This window comes from Miniopterus schreibersii (genome assembly GCF_964146895.1).
Source record: "Miniopterus schreibersii genome assembly, chromosome: 9".
Classification (NCBI taxonomy): domain Eukaryota; kingdom Metazoa; phylum Chordata; class Mammalia; order Chiroptera; family Miniopteridae; genus Miniopterus; species Miniopterus schreibersii.
The window spans coordinates 59,005,797-59,022,534 of NC_138118.1; the positions used below are offsets into that span (position 1 = coordinate 59,005,797).

Here is a 16,738-nt window from a genome sequence, read left to right on the forward strand (position 1 = left end):
TAATCATTTAAATTTTTCCTGCTTGTATACTATTCTCAATTGTCTTTCCCCACTGGCTGCAATACTGCTTGTTTAGCAGCCTAACTCCTTTCCTAGTTTCTGCTTCTGACATGGGCTAGGTCGCTTATTTAAAGCCCTGAGATGGCTTCCTATTACACTTAAAAATGAATTTAACACTTTCACTAGGCACCCCCAGAGTAGGACCTCAGACTCTCTCCCTGATCCCAGCCCTGATCACCTTCTCTCCCTAAAATATTCACGGCCTGTCACACTTTATCCCCTCACAGTGCTTCCTAGGAGTTATCCACTACTTGAAATTACACAACACATTAATTTGTTTACCTACTTATCATGCATCTTCCTCACAAGAGTAAGGGGAGATTTATTTTCTGTTTCATCAATGCTTACACTCCCAATTCAGTGCCTGACCAGCAGAAACGACATAGCAAAACTTGAAGAGATCAAGTTAAATGAGAGCATGTGTCTAAATAGAGCCCAAGGAAGAAAGCACAAGACTTTAATGATGTTCTAGCTATTTGGTGTTCAGAGCACTCCTCCCTCCTTTTTAATTTCATTCCCTTGCTTCCTTACCTTTCTTTGCCCCTGCTATTCTAAGTCTCCTGTTTTCCATTTCCTTACTTTAAAAAATGTTAGTTTTAGCACATAAATATACCTAAATAATATAATCTTTAGTATTGCTTGATTCTGAAGTCTATAAATATTTCATATACTTGATAACTTTCTTCAATTTGTTTTTTTTTGCTCAATACTATTTCTAAGATTCATCCATGGTATTGCCTATAACTACAGTTCATTCATTTTCATTTTCACTGCTGTATAATTAATTCTATTGTATGAATATACCAGGGTTGATTTAATCATTCTTTTGTCTGTGAACATTTGAGTTGTTTCAGTTTTTTGCTATTACAAACAGTGTTGCTGTGAATAATCCTGAATATAACTCTTGGTGCACACGTGCAAGTTTCTGTAAGGTATGTAACTAGGCACAGAAGTGCAGGGTTTCCTGGTATGAGGACGGTAAACTATGTAGTTCATGTCAAGTTATTTTCTAAAGTAGTGCACCATTTTATGTTCCTACCAGCAGAGGATCAAAGTTTTATGTGTTTCTTGGAAAAAAAGCACAGAGTTGGTGTTTGGTAAATATTTTAAAAATGCAACCTAACATTCTCTATCTTTTAACTGGTGAGTTTTGCACATTTATATTTACTGTGGTTAATGACTTATTTGGACATATTCACCAATTTATGTACTCTCCATTCTTTCTTGCATCACAGACATTCCTTTTAGGTTTATTTTCCTTCTCTTAGACGTATGCCCTTTAGAAGTTTCTTTAGTGAAAAGCTGGTGGGAGTTCACTGTCTCGGTTTTTGTTTATCTGAAAATGTCTTTGTCTCGTGAGTATGCTCTATACTAAGAATTCTACATGTACACATTGATAGTAATAACATATCTGTAATAGTAGTGGTATTTCTACTACAATGTCCTATAGGCACCAAGAGAAGAGCATAAGGACTAGTAATTCACCCGTCTCCGAGGCCTCTGGTCCACATTAAGGATGCTAGGTGTGCTTAACAAACACAAGTGACTGTCCCTAATATCAAGGAGCTATGAGCAGCATTAAAAAAAAAAAAAAAAGTCACAATAAACTTTAGAGAATGAAAGTCTTCATGTAAAGGCAGAATTGGACAGCTTAAGGAGTACTGTGGGAGTTCAGAGCAGGAAGTGTCTAAAGAGAGCTGGATCCTAGTCAGGTCATGTTGCAGAAGCTCCCGACTTACATTTCCACACAGCACTGCTTATGTGGCCAAACCACACCTTTCCCTTGAATCTAACAGAAGCCAGAGTATGTTTTCTTCAGAGACAGCATCATGGTTTAATCTGAATCCTGAATCAGGCAGGAGGTCGATAAGAGCAATACTAAGGCAATTGTTCTTAAAAACTAAATGAGAGAGCAAGCAAGTGCATAAAATGCCACACACCAATTCCCTGAATGGCAGATTGAACATGCCATTGAGGTATTAGTTTAGGTACCGACTCCTTTTCTGAATGGGGGGCATTCCAGCATGGCTCTGTGAAACAAAACAAGACAGTGCAGGTTATACAAGGGCTGGGCTGAAAGCCTCAGGAATTTCTTTCAACTAATTTCTTTGAAAGGTTAATAGCTGGGAGGATTATGTGACACATCTTGAAGAGACTATGGGAAAGAAGTGTATGCTATTTGTGACATTAATTCCTAATCCATGGTACAATGAGTCACTTATTGACCAGGGAAGAATCTAACCTATTTGGGAAATGAAACTTTCTGAATATTAACTACTGAGCACCTACCCCAAGAGAAAGTGATAACTGTAATACAAAATGGTTTAGTCTAGAAATGAGATTAAAAGACCCATTTTGACTACAGTGAGGAAAGGAATTTACTCTCATAGTTTAGAAATTGTTATTCTTCAGTCATCTACCCTCCTCTCTGCAGAGATTAAATGGAGAACATACACATTATGAAAAAATGTTTTTTCTTTCTAGAGTTTGTCCTGTAGGTGGTAAAGACAAAAAGTACAATCATGAAGGTTTGTGTTGCGGGGCCAAAACTCAGTTTCTCTTTCCCACCCTTAACTACTTGCCTGGCAAGTGAAAGTAAGCAGGGAGCAAGGACTGACTAAAACAGCACTGGATTTCTTGGACTCTGAGACCTTACACTGAGAGATGGTGCCTGGAAACTAGACAGTTCGTATGGTCGGTCTATAGCTTCATTCACAGTAACATGCTCACCCATTCTCAGTTTCTTAGTGAAAATTCTGCAACTTTTTGGATTTGCATATTCAATTTCCTGAATTCAAAGATCAGGAACGTGTAGACTTGGAAAGAATTTTCCAAACTTGGACACTTTAAAAAATAGTGACAGTGGAAAGAAGATTTCCTCAACATATTCATTTCAGGAATACTAGACAGTTCTCCCTTTTGAGAAACACTTAAATAATAATGAAAAAGGAGAGAATGGTCTCCCTGAGATATCAGTAACCTAAACTCTAATATGAGTGGTCTGGTAAGTGGTCAGTAGTAGGAAAATGGTTTAGCTGGTTATACTCATTTCTGTATCTGTCTTCATGTTCAGGTGCAAAGATGAATATTACTACTATGTAATCCAGTTATGAGAATTTATTGAGTACTTACTCTTTTTACTTATTAAGTTAATTCCCACAATAGTTCTATAATGGAGGTATGGTTATTTTCTCCACTTTAACAAGTAAGAAACCCACATTGTAGGCTAAAGAATTTATTTAAGTTCACACAGATAGCAAGACAAACTTCAAACAAAGGGTCTGGGTCCAGCATATGTCCTTTTAACAAATGTGCTATGCTGTAGCGCCTCTTGAATGAAGATTATTGGGGAAAAAAGTCTCCTTGCCTTCAGTTGAAAATGATAGGAGAGAAAAAGAAATATTCCAGGAACACTTGAATCAATTTAAGACTTCAAAAACAATGTTGCCAAGAAGGAAGAGAGAACCAAGGGAAGAAATTTTAAAACAGAATCAATGGAGTCACTGTTTAAGGAAAATAAAGGACGTATTCTCTTGGGAGGGTGTGAACTATTTATTCACCTGATGAGATATAGAAAACACACACACACTCTCTCACACACACACGATAAACAAATACAATATCAGAAAGAGCACCGGCCATGTGCTGTTTAAAATTCTTATTATCTTCCCAAACGCTTCCAACTTAACAACATCTGGCCTCAAGAAAGTGGCAGTGCTCTTTTAAGAGAAATAGCCATTATCTAGTGTATGATATTTGGGGCTGGGGGAGCACATGGTGGTGCTGGTGAATTTTTTATTTTGTTTTTTTTAAAAAAATTCTCCAACTCAAGAGACTTATTGCAATTACATCCAATACCTAATTTCTATATTCATTATTCCTAGGAGCAGTGAGGGAAGAAAGGTGAAGGTAAGCAGCCCCAGGAGGAGAACAATCCAATACAGGGTGGAAAAAATATTCCACAACTTTATTTATTTACACCTTCCTTTCAAATCCCACTTTGACTTTCTGACTTTGAAAATTGAAAAGCCAACCCATGATGCCATTTTAAAAAAATGAATGGAGCCCAGCTGGCGTAGCTCATTGGTTGGACATTGACCTAGGATCCAGGAAATGGAAGTTCGATTCCTGGTCAGGGCACATGCCAGGGTTTCGAGCTCGGTCCCCAGCAGGGGGCGTGCAGGAGGCAGCCGATCAATGACTCTCATCATTGATGTTTCTATCTCCCTCTTCCTTCCTCTCTCTGAAATCAATAATAATATTGATAATAATATTCATTTTTAAAAAAATGAATGGACAAGCTGAAACAAGAGAATGGAGAAGGGAGATAAACTGAGACCACACAAATTTGCCTATAATGAGTATATATTACTTTTATAATGGACATAAACATCTTAAAAGTACAACATCATTACCAATTACTATTTTTAGTGAGCATAATATATGTGATGCCCAGTTTCTTTCCTGAAGGTGCTTGTTGTCTAATGAAGAGAGTAAATTATGGTATTTTGTGGCTGTTGACATTATATAACCCTCATTAGGGGTTAGTCATATAATGACCACATGTAAGGTATATAATTTGCCAACTTTAGCAAAAGCTGGATTATGGGGATGAAAAAGGAGAAACAGAAAGGCAGGTGGCTAATTAGATAGAACACAGCCATGTTGCTGGGTTTTTAGGCCCAATAAGCTAAAGCATGTGTCATGTGAGTCCTGATGAAAAGATCTATTTATAGAAAAAGACTCTGTAAATGAAAAAAAGTCATTTTATGATAGGTGCATCTTAATTACAATCAGGTAAACATTAAGCCATTCGAAAATTTTTGATCCACACAATTACTAGTGAGATGTCTAATGCAGACTCTATATTATAGGACCTATTCCATTTTGAATGGAAATGTTCATCATATTAGAAAAAATTATTCTATATATTTATGCAACTGGCAATAGAAATAGCAATAATTATATCAATAGTGACTACTATGTCCTGAGCATGGATCTACATGAACAACAGCAGTGCTAAGATCACAGACACTTATTTGACTAAAGGAATATTATTTTTTGTTTTGCTTCTTTCATAAGGTAAATTGCATATCAGACTGTGGCATGGATATGTTTTCCCTACTTTTCTCTGGATCTATCTCCAGTTTCTATACCTTCTCTTTCCTGCCTTCATTCAGCCCTCCCTTGTGTATGATATGATAGCTACTATATTGGAGGCAAATCAAAAGTACACAGAAGAGAAAGTGCCAGAACTTTATCCTAGAGTCAGGTGCACTTCAGGGAGGAGGTGGCATTTGCACTGAGTCTTGAAGAATGAACAGGAGTTTGTTAGGCTGACAAGGGGAAAGGTAATCTAAATGGAGAGAAGACTGTCTAATGGCATGCAGGCACAAAATCTAATGGTGTGTTGTTTCAAACAGGAGAAAACAGGTCTAGAGTGGCAAGATCACAGGAGTGTGTAGATGGATTTGGGGTGGGTGGGAAGGAAAAAGGGGAGAGAAAAGTTAAGAACAGACTGTTGCATTCCAGAGCTCAGAATATACCGACCTGTGGGCAATAGGCAATTTTTACTCCTACGTCTCCCAAAGCCTGCTGGTTTCCCACGGTTGGTCCACGCTAAGTAGCCCCTCCCACAGCTCCTTTCTATAAGCCAGTTTTGTCTTTCCAGGAAAAAGAAAATCTGCTTTTCTGACTAACTGTCCTCCTGATCTTTCATCCACTCTCGAAGAGGGGGATTTTATAGGTAAGCAAAGAAATGTTCATGAATATATGTGAAGACCATCATTTTCGGAATTCATTTCATATTCTTAAGAGCAACTTGCCCCATTCTTTAGAAAGCTTTAGTTGTAATTTTTCGAATCTGCTTTTTTTAAACTAGTAAAAGCTAGTTTTCTGGAACTAGGTTACAGACAGACTTTGGCCCATTTAACAAGGTCAGACTGTTTATTCTTGACAGAATTCTTTCCCACTGTAAAAAGGTACTTTTAAATGCCACATTCCAAGAGCAGTGCCAGTAAAGCCACTGAAGCATATTTTCCCACAAGACCTGATACCATGTGCAGTCCCCACCTCACTGAAATCAGCCAGAGTTACATAAGGTGCAGATAGCATTCGACGTCACTGTGAAATCTATTAACTGAAGTATGCCAGCCAGTATTCAGAAACCTTCCATACCCTTCAAGACATCATAAACTTTAAAATCTAATCTAAAGTAGGAAAAAAGAAAGGCAAGGATGGCTTCAGAAAAATAAAAAAGAATTTAAGACAGTAGAATAGAAATCTTGTAAACTTTATATTAGTACCCAAACCTAGAAGTAGTAGAGATTTCTCTCTCTTATTTTGGGGTTTTTATGGTTGACTTGTTAAATTTACAGCCCGACTTTTAGATTCTGCCAGCCTTCAAAATAAATATATGAGCAGTGCTAAAGTAAATTCTCCTACGCTTTCCCCTTCTTTCTTTTGGATGTTTCCCTGAGACTTGAAGGTAGATTATTCCTCCACAGCCAACTGTAAAGTTTAACATTCAAATTTATGAGGATTTAAAAAATCATCAGTATCCTTACAGATGCTGGGTGCACTGGTGTCACTCACCCTGTGTTTCGATCCCTAGAGTAAAGGAAAGCAGAACACAGGAGCAACAAGAGGGAAAGCTCAGCAGCCCAAAGAGTATTATTTAGAAACAAACTTGGAATATTAGCAATAACACAGAAAGAAAATCCAGTCTTACAAAGCAATCAAAAAGTCTGAGCTTAGATGAACAAAGACATGTACCTAATCTTCTCAAGGATCCAAATGGAGTAAATAAAATGACTAAAAGAAATTACAATGCAGACATTTTCAATCTTTTCCTGTGACAGCCTCCAAAGATCTTAATTTTTTTTTTTTTAAAAACACACCATCCAGAAAATGTTAAGTGCACAATTCGGGGAGGTGTAGGAAGGTTTGTGACCTTGGATAAGGAGGGATGAAGCACAGTAACTATCTGAAGGTTAGGAATGGCTGTCCAGGCAGATATTCGAAGTGTAAATGTTACTCCCTCAAAGCTCAAGTTACTATCAGGGAGTGACGCAGGTAATTCGGAAGATTAGCTAAAAGTTGCGTCTAAAACAAATAAAAAAAAAAACTTTAGATGCTTATAATTGATGATGCAATGGCCCCAGCAGCAACATGGAAAATGCAGAGTTGGAAATTCATTCATTGATTCATTTATGAAAGCAGGGAGTTGGGAAAGCACTTAAATAAGTTCAAAGAGTAGTGAGAAATTTGATGGGTGTTAGATGATAAGGAATATGCATTTTTGTGTATGGCGAGTGGTCTCTGGGTAGGAGTGGGAATGGGAGCACAGAGGGGTAGGTTGGGGCTACGCTGCAAAAAAATTCTGCATGCCTAGCTAAAGGGTTTGGAACTCATTCTTTAGGCACCGGAGAATCATGAGGATTCATTTCATTCATTCAACCATGTATTTATCAAGTGCCTTACCATGTGTCAGGAAGGCACCATGGGAACCAGTAAAATAGTATAAGATTTGGATTGAGTGATTAAAAATGGATATGTCCGGTGTAACATGTCTAATGTAGCAGAATTTCAATAACATACCTTGGCGTAAGACCTTACACTAAGAGACTATCAAAGCCTGAGCAAAATGAAGATACTGCCACCTTTTCCTTCCTTACAAGGAAGTAAGGAGTGATATCTGCAAAACCGAGAAGCTCACATATCCAAAGAATTTAAGAGGACATCAAAATCCAAGTTATAGAAACATTGTTTTATATTCAATTCCAAGGACCTCCTACTCCTTTGAATGAACGTAACACTTGAGTTAAGCAAACTGAGAGGCTATGGAATTATTTCATTAAATACAGTTTGTGAGACTAGCCCCTGACCAAGCATAGAAGACATATTACCATAAGAATGTTAAATGTAAGTGGAAACAATTTTTTCCCCCATCTTCTGAATCCCCGAGAAACCCTCTGCTTGCAAATCTTCTCTAAAGCATTTGGCGTTGTCAACCTCAGGACAAGACTTGGTCTTTACACTCAAACTTGGCCTCAAGCGTCTGAGATCTGAATGGCATCATCCAAGGTGTGTCTATAATGGGATATGAAAAACAGGCTACCACCAGACCCTGTCTATATCACACCCTGATGGGACAGGCTGGCCAAACAGACACATGGTTAGCAAAGAACATGCCGTCCTTTCTCTGGATAGAATATCCTCCAGGCGGTAGCATTACAGTGACACTCTTTTCGTCCAGAACTAATTCGCAACACTGACCACTTATGAAGAAGCGAGAATTAGGCGGGTCAAACGAATAACTATCTTTTATAAACAAGGAAAGCAGTCATTTGGTTAACTTCACAAGTATACTTGGTGCAATTAAATACCCACATGCATGCCCCCCCCCCACCCAAGCAGCTTTCTGTACAGTATCTTCCCACACGGGACACATTCATTCTCGCAGTGGTCATCAATGTTTGCTTTCACTGCGGAGGCAGAGCTAACCTATCAGATGGTAACTGAAAATGTGTTTTATTACCACTGAGAATGCGTAACGGAGGATCTGGATGGGTTTCCATGTTTGTTTTGGCCCTGGCATTTTCCACGTACCCAGCCTTGGGAATCCTGAAGAAAACGTGTCCTGTTCCCAGCTCTGTGCACTGCCCCATTGTGTTCCACTTCCCTCACTGGCGAAAGTGAAAACGAAACCGGCACAAACACCCCATTGTTAACTCTGAAATATGTACTGGCAACTGGAAGTTTTCACAAAACAGCCCTGGTTGTGTCATGGCAAGGAGATGGTGAGCAGGGAGGGAGTTACAGGAGCCTTTCCGGCTTCAGAGGTGTGTCCTGCCCTTCCCCTGAGGTGCTGGGGCGACGGGGCTTTGGGGTTTTTCCATTATATTCATGTAATGCGCTTGGTTTGATTTACTCAGTGTGCGCTGGCAGCGTCTGCGGGCTTCTGTGGGAGCAGCTCGGCTGCCCGAGCCGGGGCGCAAACCCTGCCAGGTCTCCATAGTAAATACAACACGCACGGAGAGGAAACAAGCATAAACAATTTATTTTCTCATGTAAAAGATGACATTGTTCCCCGGTCTCTGGTCCTGTTTCACTTTGTCAACTTGGTGGTGCCAACTGGGTGCTGTACAATTGAGTGATTCCAAACACAGACACAGAAGAGAAGCGGGGATTGTATGGGGCACCCATCCGTGGGGCCTGTGTCCAGGTGGGTTGCGAGGGGAGCACGCTGGAGACCTCTTGGAGCATCCGCGCCCTGGCATGGGTCACATGGCCCCACGGAACTGTGTCCCTTTTGAGTTATCTCTGTTTCTAACCATCAGTTTCTTTGTGTGACTATCTGATTAAGATCTGTCTCCCCATTTTGATTATAAGTTCTGTGAGAGCAGAGACCTTATCCATTTCTGTTCACCATCGCCTCTCAGGTTCCCTGACACATGGAAAGTGATCAATCATGGTTTGTTGACTGAATGCCACAGCTCCATTTCATTAATTCTCTCCCCTAGGCTTATCAAAAAGGGTCTGAATCCTAAAGGTTCCTTTAGTATTTACTAAATACTATCCACCCTGGGGTTAGATTAGGGTAAGGAAACCATCTATTGCTACAGGCATATAAAAGGGAATGTAAGCAATTCAATTTTTGTAATACTGGTGGCATTAAATAAAAGAATGATCTTAAATAAGGCAAATTTGGGAATCTTTTCAGTTCCATACAAGAAAAATGTCCCAGTGAATGTTTGTATTTTGTAGAGCTAATAAAAGTCTCCCTATGTTTACTATTTATTTATTGTCTTTTGATGATTTCTAGAGTTGAAGACATTTTTGGAACATACATGTCTTTTAATAGGGAAGATAATATGCAGAAGAAGGCCTTTGGAGAAGGGGCATGTAATTCACTGAGAATTTTAATAAGTCATTAAGAAGACAGAAGGACATTCTCACTCTTCTGTTATTGAACAAAGTGGATTTTTTCTCCAAACTATGTGTGTTAGGCACAGGCATCTGGAGGAAAAATGCTAATTCCACACCTTTTGTCTAATGATTATATAAAAGCCCTCCAAATATACTGGAAAGTCGCTGTAATACTGTTTACTGGAGAGCAGAAATTAGTAATTAGTTTAAGGCAGGCCAATCCTGGGCTCCACCCCAGGATGTTAAGTTACCAAGTCACCTCATTTTCAGGTGTAGACTGAATCCACAGGCAGCTTTATGGTGACTGTCCTGGGGAGTGAGTGGCTCTAAATGCCTGGGTATCGGCAATCACATACTCATACAGAAATGTCCACACTGGTCTCATGTACAGTGACTGCAGCATCGTGAGTGTGCTGTTGCAATTAGGCCCTTAGGGGATTTTAAGGGGGCCCACAGAGGAATGAAGAGAATGCTTCATTTTTCCTAAGCAATGATACATTTATAGGACATTCTGCTGTGCACAAGGATGGCAAAAGAAGTTTCCTTCTGATGTCTACAGTTAGTTCAACCAGGAGGCACAAATTCATGCCTTGGTGTTCGCCACTGTGTCAAAATGTGGCATGAGCTAGTTGTTTTTTTCACATTATAATTTCAGGAAGACTTACAATATATTTTTAAAAATGGACTGTTGAACATTTGTGGAACCTCTGGATACCCTCTGTAGAACCAGAGAGTTCCAAGGAACATAGTTTGATGTGCTGTGAAGTACTGGAACCTATGGTGGGGAGAAGGGGAAAGGAGTGGGGCTGGGGGATTTACAATCTGTCTGGTGAATTCAGACTTAACCTGGTCACAAACTGCCTGTTGGAGTGTCACTTTCCTCACCTGCACAATGAGGTGGTTCATAAGGAGTTCCTAAAACACCAATTCCAATGGCAATAGTATTGCCCTGCATGCTATGATTCAGTGCAGAAAAAAAGTAATAAAGATCTTGCATCATTATTAGAGTTATCACGGGGTGGCTAGTGATGCCCCAGGCTCTGCTTGAGGCTCTCTCTGTCAGGTATGACTAAGACTTCTGGCTGAGTAGTTGGTCTCTATTTCCCTTTTGTCTTGACAGACAAAAGGAAGTTGCCCCCTACAGAGCATTTGACATGGGAAGTACTTAGAAATGTTGACATTAGAATGACTCTAAATAGAATTTTAGCTAGTTGTATAGTCATTCTATTGAATAAGCATATATTCTTGAAACATTTCTGCTACCAGGATTATATAATTGCGCCAGTCATGATTTTTATGTATCACTTATGTGCAATGGAAAGGACCTTTCTGTAACCTGTTCTCCTTGGTTTTCCACAAAGGTAATATTTCAATGCAGATCACAAAGGTTGATTTTCATGGTTTCAGACAAACTTTTCTGATAAAAATAACTCATGCGAAGTGTAACAGTCCCCATTTCTCTTCACATTCTCAGCTCCTTGTATCCTAAAGGTCCTCCGAATCTTATAGACACTCCAGTCCACAGGTCCACTCTGCCCCTATGCCTGCAAACTGCTGGGGTGGGCACACAGGGGGCACAATCTGCTGTCAGGAGGAAGAACCCAAGAACTGCTCATGCAGTTCCCATTTAGTCAGGGAATTCCAATGTCCTGAGTGTGGTGGGGGGGTGGGGGTGTCTCAGGCTCTAGGTGGCACATCTTCTTTGCATGCTGGGTTTCATGCCCCATGAAGGGAGGCATGGCTGAAGCAGGGCCAGCGTAGTCTCCTCTAAAACACAAGACCCAGGCCGGGGGCCCTCTTGTCAGGTCTGAGGTACACATTGTAGTCATCCATATCTTAATTCTACAACCTTTAAAGAAACAGGTATAAACACCAGTCTGTCCGGGTACATGTGCATGCCTGACTCCTAACGACACCCGAGTGTCAGTCAAGTTAGGCATCTAAAGGGTACTTAACCTCCCTTACCAGATGGAGGCAAGTTACTTCACGTGGACGTATGTTACTACATACCTACAGAGAAAACTGCAGTCCAGACTTAGTGATTGTCCTCAATTAATATCTACCCAAAAGGCCAACTCCTTCAAGGAGCTTACAGTCTAATAAATAAAACCCCCCAAATAATTACCCACAAGACAGAAAGCAGTTTATGAAATCAGTGAGGGAGAAAGGAGGGATTAAGTTCTGAAGGAGGTACCAGAAGGGAACATCTGAAACAGGCTTTGGAAGATCATTAATACATGGCATTCCTCATGCTGTAAGATGTCAGTTTTGAATCACTTAACTTGCAATTCCTTTAACATTCCACAGATTAAGTCGATTCCCAGTTCCTGTATGACATAACCCACGAAAAATGTGTATTTTCAGGAAGTGGAAAAATAAATACCAGTTTGGCCTGGAAAATTGCAATTCCAAGTCTTTATATGTCACCATGTGTATGTGAACCAATGTATCACTATACTAAATGGACTTTTTTCTTTACATAACAAAATATAAAACAAAGGAAAAAATTTAAAAGCAGTACTGTATAGGAATCATACCCTTTATTAGTACCATTAAATTCCAACCATCAGTTTCAAGTAAAGTCTGCATTTGTTCCAGTGTCTTTTCCAGTTGCTATTTTTTACTTTATGTCTTAATACAGAGTAAGCAGTACAAACTAGATACTGAAAAATCAGGTATTTATGACTGCCTTTCCCCTTTTCTCTATGAAGTAATTTGCCTGCATTTTCCTGTCTGAACCTACCAACTTTCAGCAAGAATGGAATGTTAATTGATGTTACGCACAAGCTGGGCTATCATTCTTCAAATTTAATAAGCAAAAAAAAAAAAAAAAAAAATCAAAACCAACTGGGTTTCCTGTTTTTATTTATGGCTTTTAGTGCCCATTTGGGGGGAATCAAAAAAAGTGTCTGTGCCAGTGATGGCTCATTCTTCCCTCAATTAATGTACCCAAGGAGACCAGTTCCTTCCATCTGCTCCTCTGATGACTGTCCGGGTCATAAAGCCCATTCAAACCTCTCCCCAGGGCCCTGAAACAACATGCGCAACTACTTCCTAGGGAAGCCTGCAGCCTACCTCACCCTTCCCACTAGGGAAACACACAGACGCAGCCCTTTCTGGTGTGATTATATAAGAATACAAGGGCTTGCCTGGCCCAGCCCAAAGCTGAGGCGTATTCTTTAAACACCATCCTGTCCCTTGTCTTCTCAAAAACGATGGTGCATGCTGGACAAACAGGAAACAAGTACAATGTATCTTTCAACAATGGAGACACCCAAGGAATCCCCTGTAAAAATTCTGATGCCCTAGGTAAAGTATATAATGTTGGGAAAGTATGTAATCTCATATGCCCAGGTTGTAGTATTTTAGGGGTGGGGAAGCAGAACTCTTTTGGAAATTGAATGTTTTTCTATAGCAAGTTGTCTCAGAGAATTTCCAACTCCCCTCCCAATAGAAATTTTCTACGTCTCAGCTGAGGCATTACCGGAATGTGGGGAAACAATTTTTGTTGTGCAGAATATTAGCCTCCTTGTAGCCGCTTCCACCCCCCAAGTCACTGCGATCACCAGACATGGTCATAGGTCATAAATTTCTCAACAACGCTTCACTCCCAGGGTGGTGCTGCCCCTGACTGAGAACCACTTCAAGGCTAAAGATGCACTGTATATGCCCTATGCTGTACTTTACATCTTCGTGACTGTTTTTATAACTAGCAACTTTTACTTATTAATACTTTCCCCTTTTTTGCCCATCTCCCCAATCTCCCTCCCATATGTATGGTGTCAGGTGGGTACTAGACTTCTTGGGGTGATCACTCTGTAAATTACATAAATCACTATGTTGTACACCTGAAACTAATAAAAGATTGTTAACTGTAACTGCATAATTTCAAGGCAGAAATTAATGAAAAGAAAGAAAACATAAAAAAGATGGATTATATGCGAAAAATGACTGATTTTCCCAAGAAGATTCTTTTACATAAGCCTTAATCTAATGCTTTGAGGGCTATTTCTATAGTCAACATAGAATCAAAGGGATTCTCCACATCAACCTTATGTCCCTGATCAGTAGCACAGCAAAGGGACATTCCTCGGCTTTTTTTTTTTTTTTTAATCTATACATGAATTCACTGTATATAAAACAGGTTTTTCAAAGAGAAGGGTTATCAGTACCTACTTCTAGGCTCCTCTTCTTATCTTTTGGGTGCAGAATTTCATAAAAATTCATTTCAGAAACAATGAACGAGAAGAAGAAATAGAAGCTAACCAAAGTCAACAGCTATTATGTTTTTTGGGGTCGGAATGAGACACAGAATAGGATATCGTAACTGTCATTCTTTGCCGAAACAGAAACCTTTCTCTTTTGGCCTGGATGAGCCTTTGCCCAGAAGGGTGGTGCTACTTGTTTATGGGTCATCCAAGCTCACTGTACATTTAATTTTTTTCTGCACAGTTGGCACCAGAGCTTCAGAGGAGTGCTTCCATACACCTGTGCAGACACCCTGGCTGCTCCTCCAACCAGGATGCTGCAGACAGGTCAAGGTTCCTGGTGCTCCGCTTTCCCAGATGTTATATATGCAGCTCTGAAAATAGTGTTATGGCAAAAAAATTTTGGAAATTTGTAACTGATTCCCTTCTAGTGGCTAAGATGCAACAGGCTATTTCTGCAATGGGTGCTCTCCACGACAAGCCCAGCCCGGATGTGTCTGCAGTGTAAGCAGAATGCTTTCCTCTTACCCACTGTTATATAAAAAAGTACAGACGTTTTGCCCACCAGCTAACCATAGGCAGTAATAACATTAGGGGCATGGAATGGGGGCAGTTTGTCATTCAAAAGAGGAAAAATGAGTTTAATGAAAGAACAGCACTTTCTCACTCACCACTGAGGTAAGAGCCATCTGAAAACTGTAGATGCGGGCAAGGCCGAAGTCAGCCAGTTTTATTTGTCCACTGCTGGTCACCAGAATGTTCTGTGGTTTTAGATCACGATGCACCACTCGGTGAGAATGAAGAAAGTCCAGACCTCGGAGAAGCTGAAACATCATGTCCTAAATAAGGCCAAAAAAGAAAATCAATAAACAGTCAAAACAGAAACTCAAATGCCAAACCCTCAGCGCTTAGGAGAGTGCTTGGCACAAAGAAAGCATTTGGTAAATATTTGCTGAATGAATGAATTTGTCTTCCTTCCTACCTCTCCATGCTCCCATTCTCAAATCACTACAAAAAATTTTACTCTAGACCTGTATTTTATTAATGAAAGGACAATTTAAAAATAGTTTTAGATGGTATAGGAAATGTTCTGGAAGAATATAAACCAAACTGGTGTCAGCGGTTAATGCTGGGGAGAGGAAGTGGGAGGTAGTGAGGGGGGGATATTTTTTACTTCATATATTTCTATATGGTTTAATATTTGATCTCAATAATTAAAATCCAATGAATCATAACAATATTAATGCTAATTACTAATTTCATAGCACCAAATATTAAGCAGACACTGTATCAAGCACTGTTCTAAGTATCTTCTGTTTAGTAACTCACTTAATCCACACCACAACATTAAGGTAAATAATATCATCACACCATTTTACAGGTCAAAAAAGTGATATACAGTAGGTATATGTAATTAGTCCAAAGTAACACCACTAGCAAGAGACAGTGGTGTTAAACTTATCTTTTATTGTTGAAAGTATTACAGATGCTCCCCTTTTTCCCCCATTGACCCCCTTTCTACCCTGCTCCCGCCCCTGCCCCAGGCCTTCACTGCACTACGGTCTATGTCCATGGGTTATGCATACATGCATGTAAGTTTTTTGGTTAATCAGCAAGAGATAATCTTGATTCAAATAGAGTCCAGAAAAACTGAATTCAAATCCCCAATGCACTCCTTTATTAGATCAATGATCAAATGAATATGTAAACCCAGGTAAGCCATCTAACCTCGCTGAGCCCCAGTTTTCCCATCTGTAAAATGGTAAAGTACCAAAACCTATTTTGTAGGATCATTGTTTGTAAAGCACTAAGCACAGTAGCAAGCATTCAATAAATGGTAGCTGTAACTGCCATACTTATTAACCAGCATAAAGCAGGGCACATTCAGAAAATAAACCAGTATCATCACTTCTCTTTCTAATTTTAGAACTGATAAAATTAGATACAAGATTTAAAACTCAGAAACAGTGTCTGAAAGTAGGAATTTAAAATTTGACCATGATATGATCCTCTGAAATCTGGGGTTAATAAGATTGATTGACCTCTCAAAATACTGTGAGAATGGTGTGTACAAGAGAAGAGAGAATTATGTTGTTCATATAAAGGTTAGAAAAATGATTAGTCAGCATCATGGGCTTTACAGCTGGGGGAGGGGGTCGTGAAGACACACTAGTTCAGCTGCTGGACCACTAACCCTCTCACGGAGAATAGCATATTCGGTTATTGGTTTAAGGTACTAGTTCTTCCTTCAGTGATGGGGATTCTGTCTTCACATCCCACCTCTTTAAAACCAAAGTCTTAGCTTTTTTCCATTTATACAATCGAGAAAATAGCGCTTCCTTTTCATAATGAGATTTATTTATTTATTTTTGTTAATTCTCACTGGAGGATATTTTTTCCATTGATTTTTAGAGAGGGAGAGAGGGAGGGAGGGAGGGAGGGAGGAATATTGATGTGAGAGAGACACAATTGGGAGCCTCCTGAACATGCCCCGACTGGGGATGGGAATCAAACCCACAACCCAGGTAGGTGCCCTTGAC

The 16,738-nt window shown here is 39.7% G+C and overlaps 1 protein-coding gene across 1 annotated transcript in view; it reads right to left on the reverse strand.

Moving 5' to 3' along the window:
• CDK6 (cyclin dependent kinase 6) overlaps positions 1 to 16,738 on the reverse strand; it is a 202,160-nt gene that overhangs the window by 81,328 nt on the left and 104,094 nt on the right. Inside the window, exon 4 of the mRNA XM_081147862.1 lies at positions 14,870 to 15,037. Coding sequence (XP_081003988.1) covers positions 14,870 to 15,037 — 168 coding nt within the window. The remainder of the gene's footprint in view (positions 1 to 14,869; positions 15,038 to 16,738) is intronic.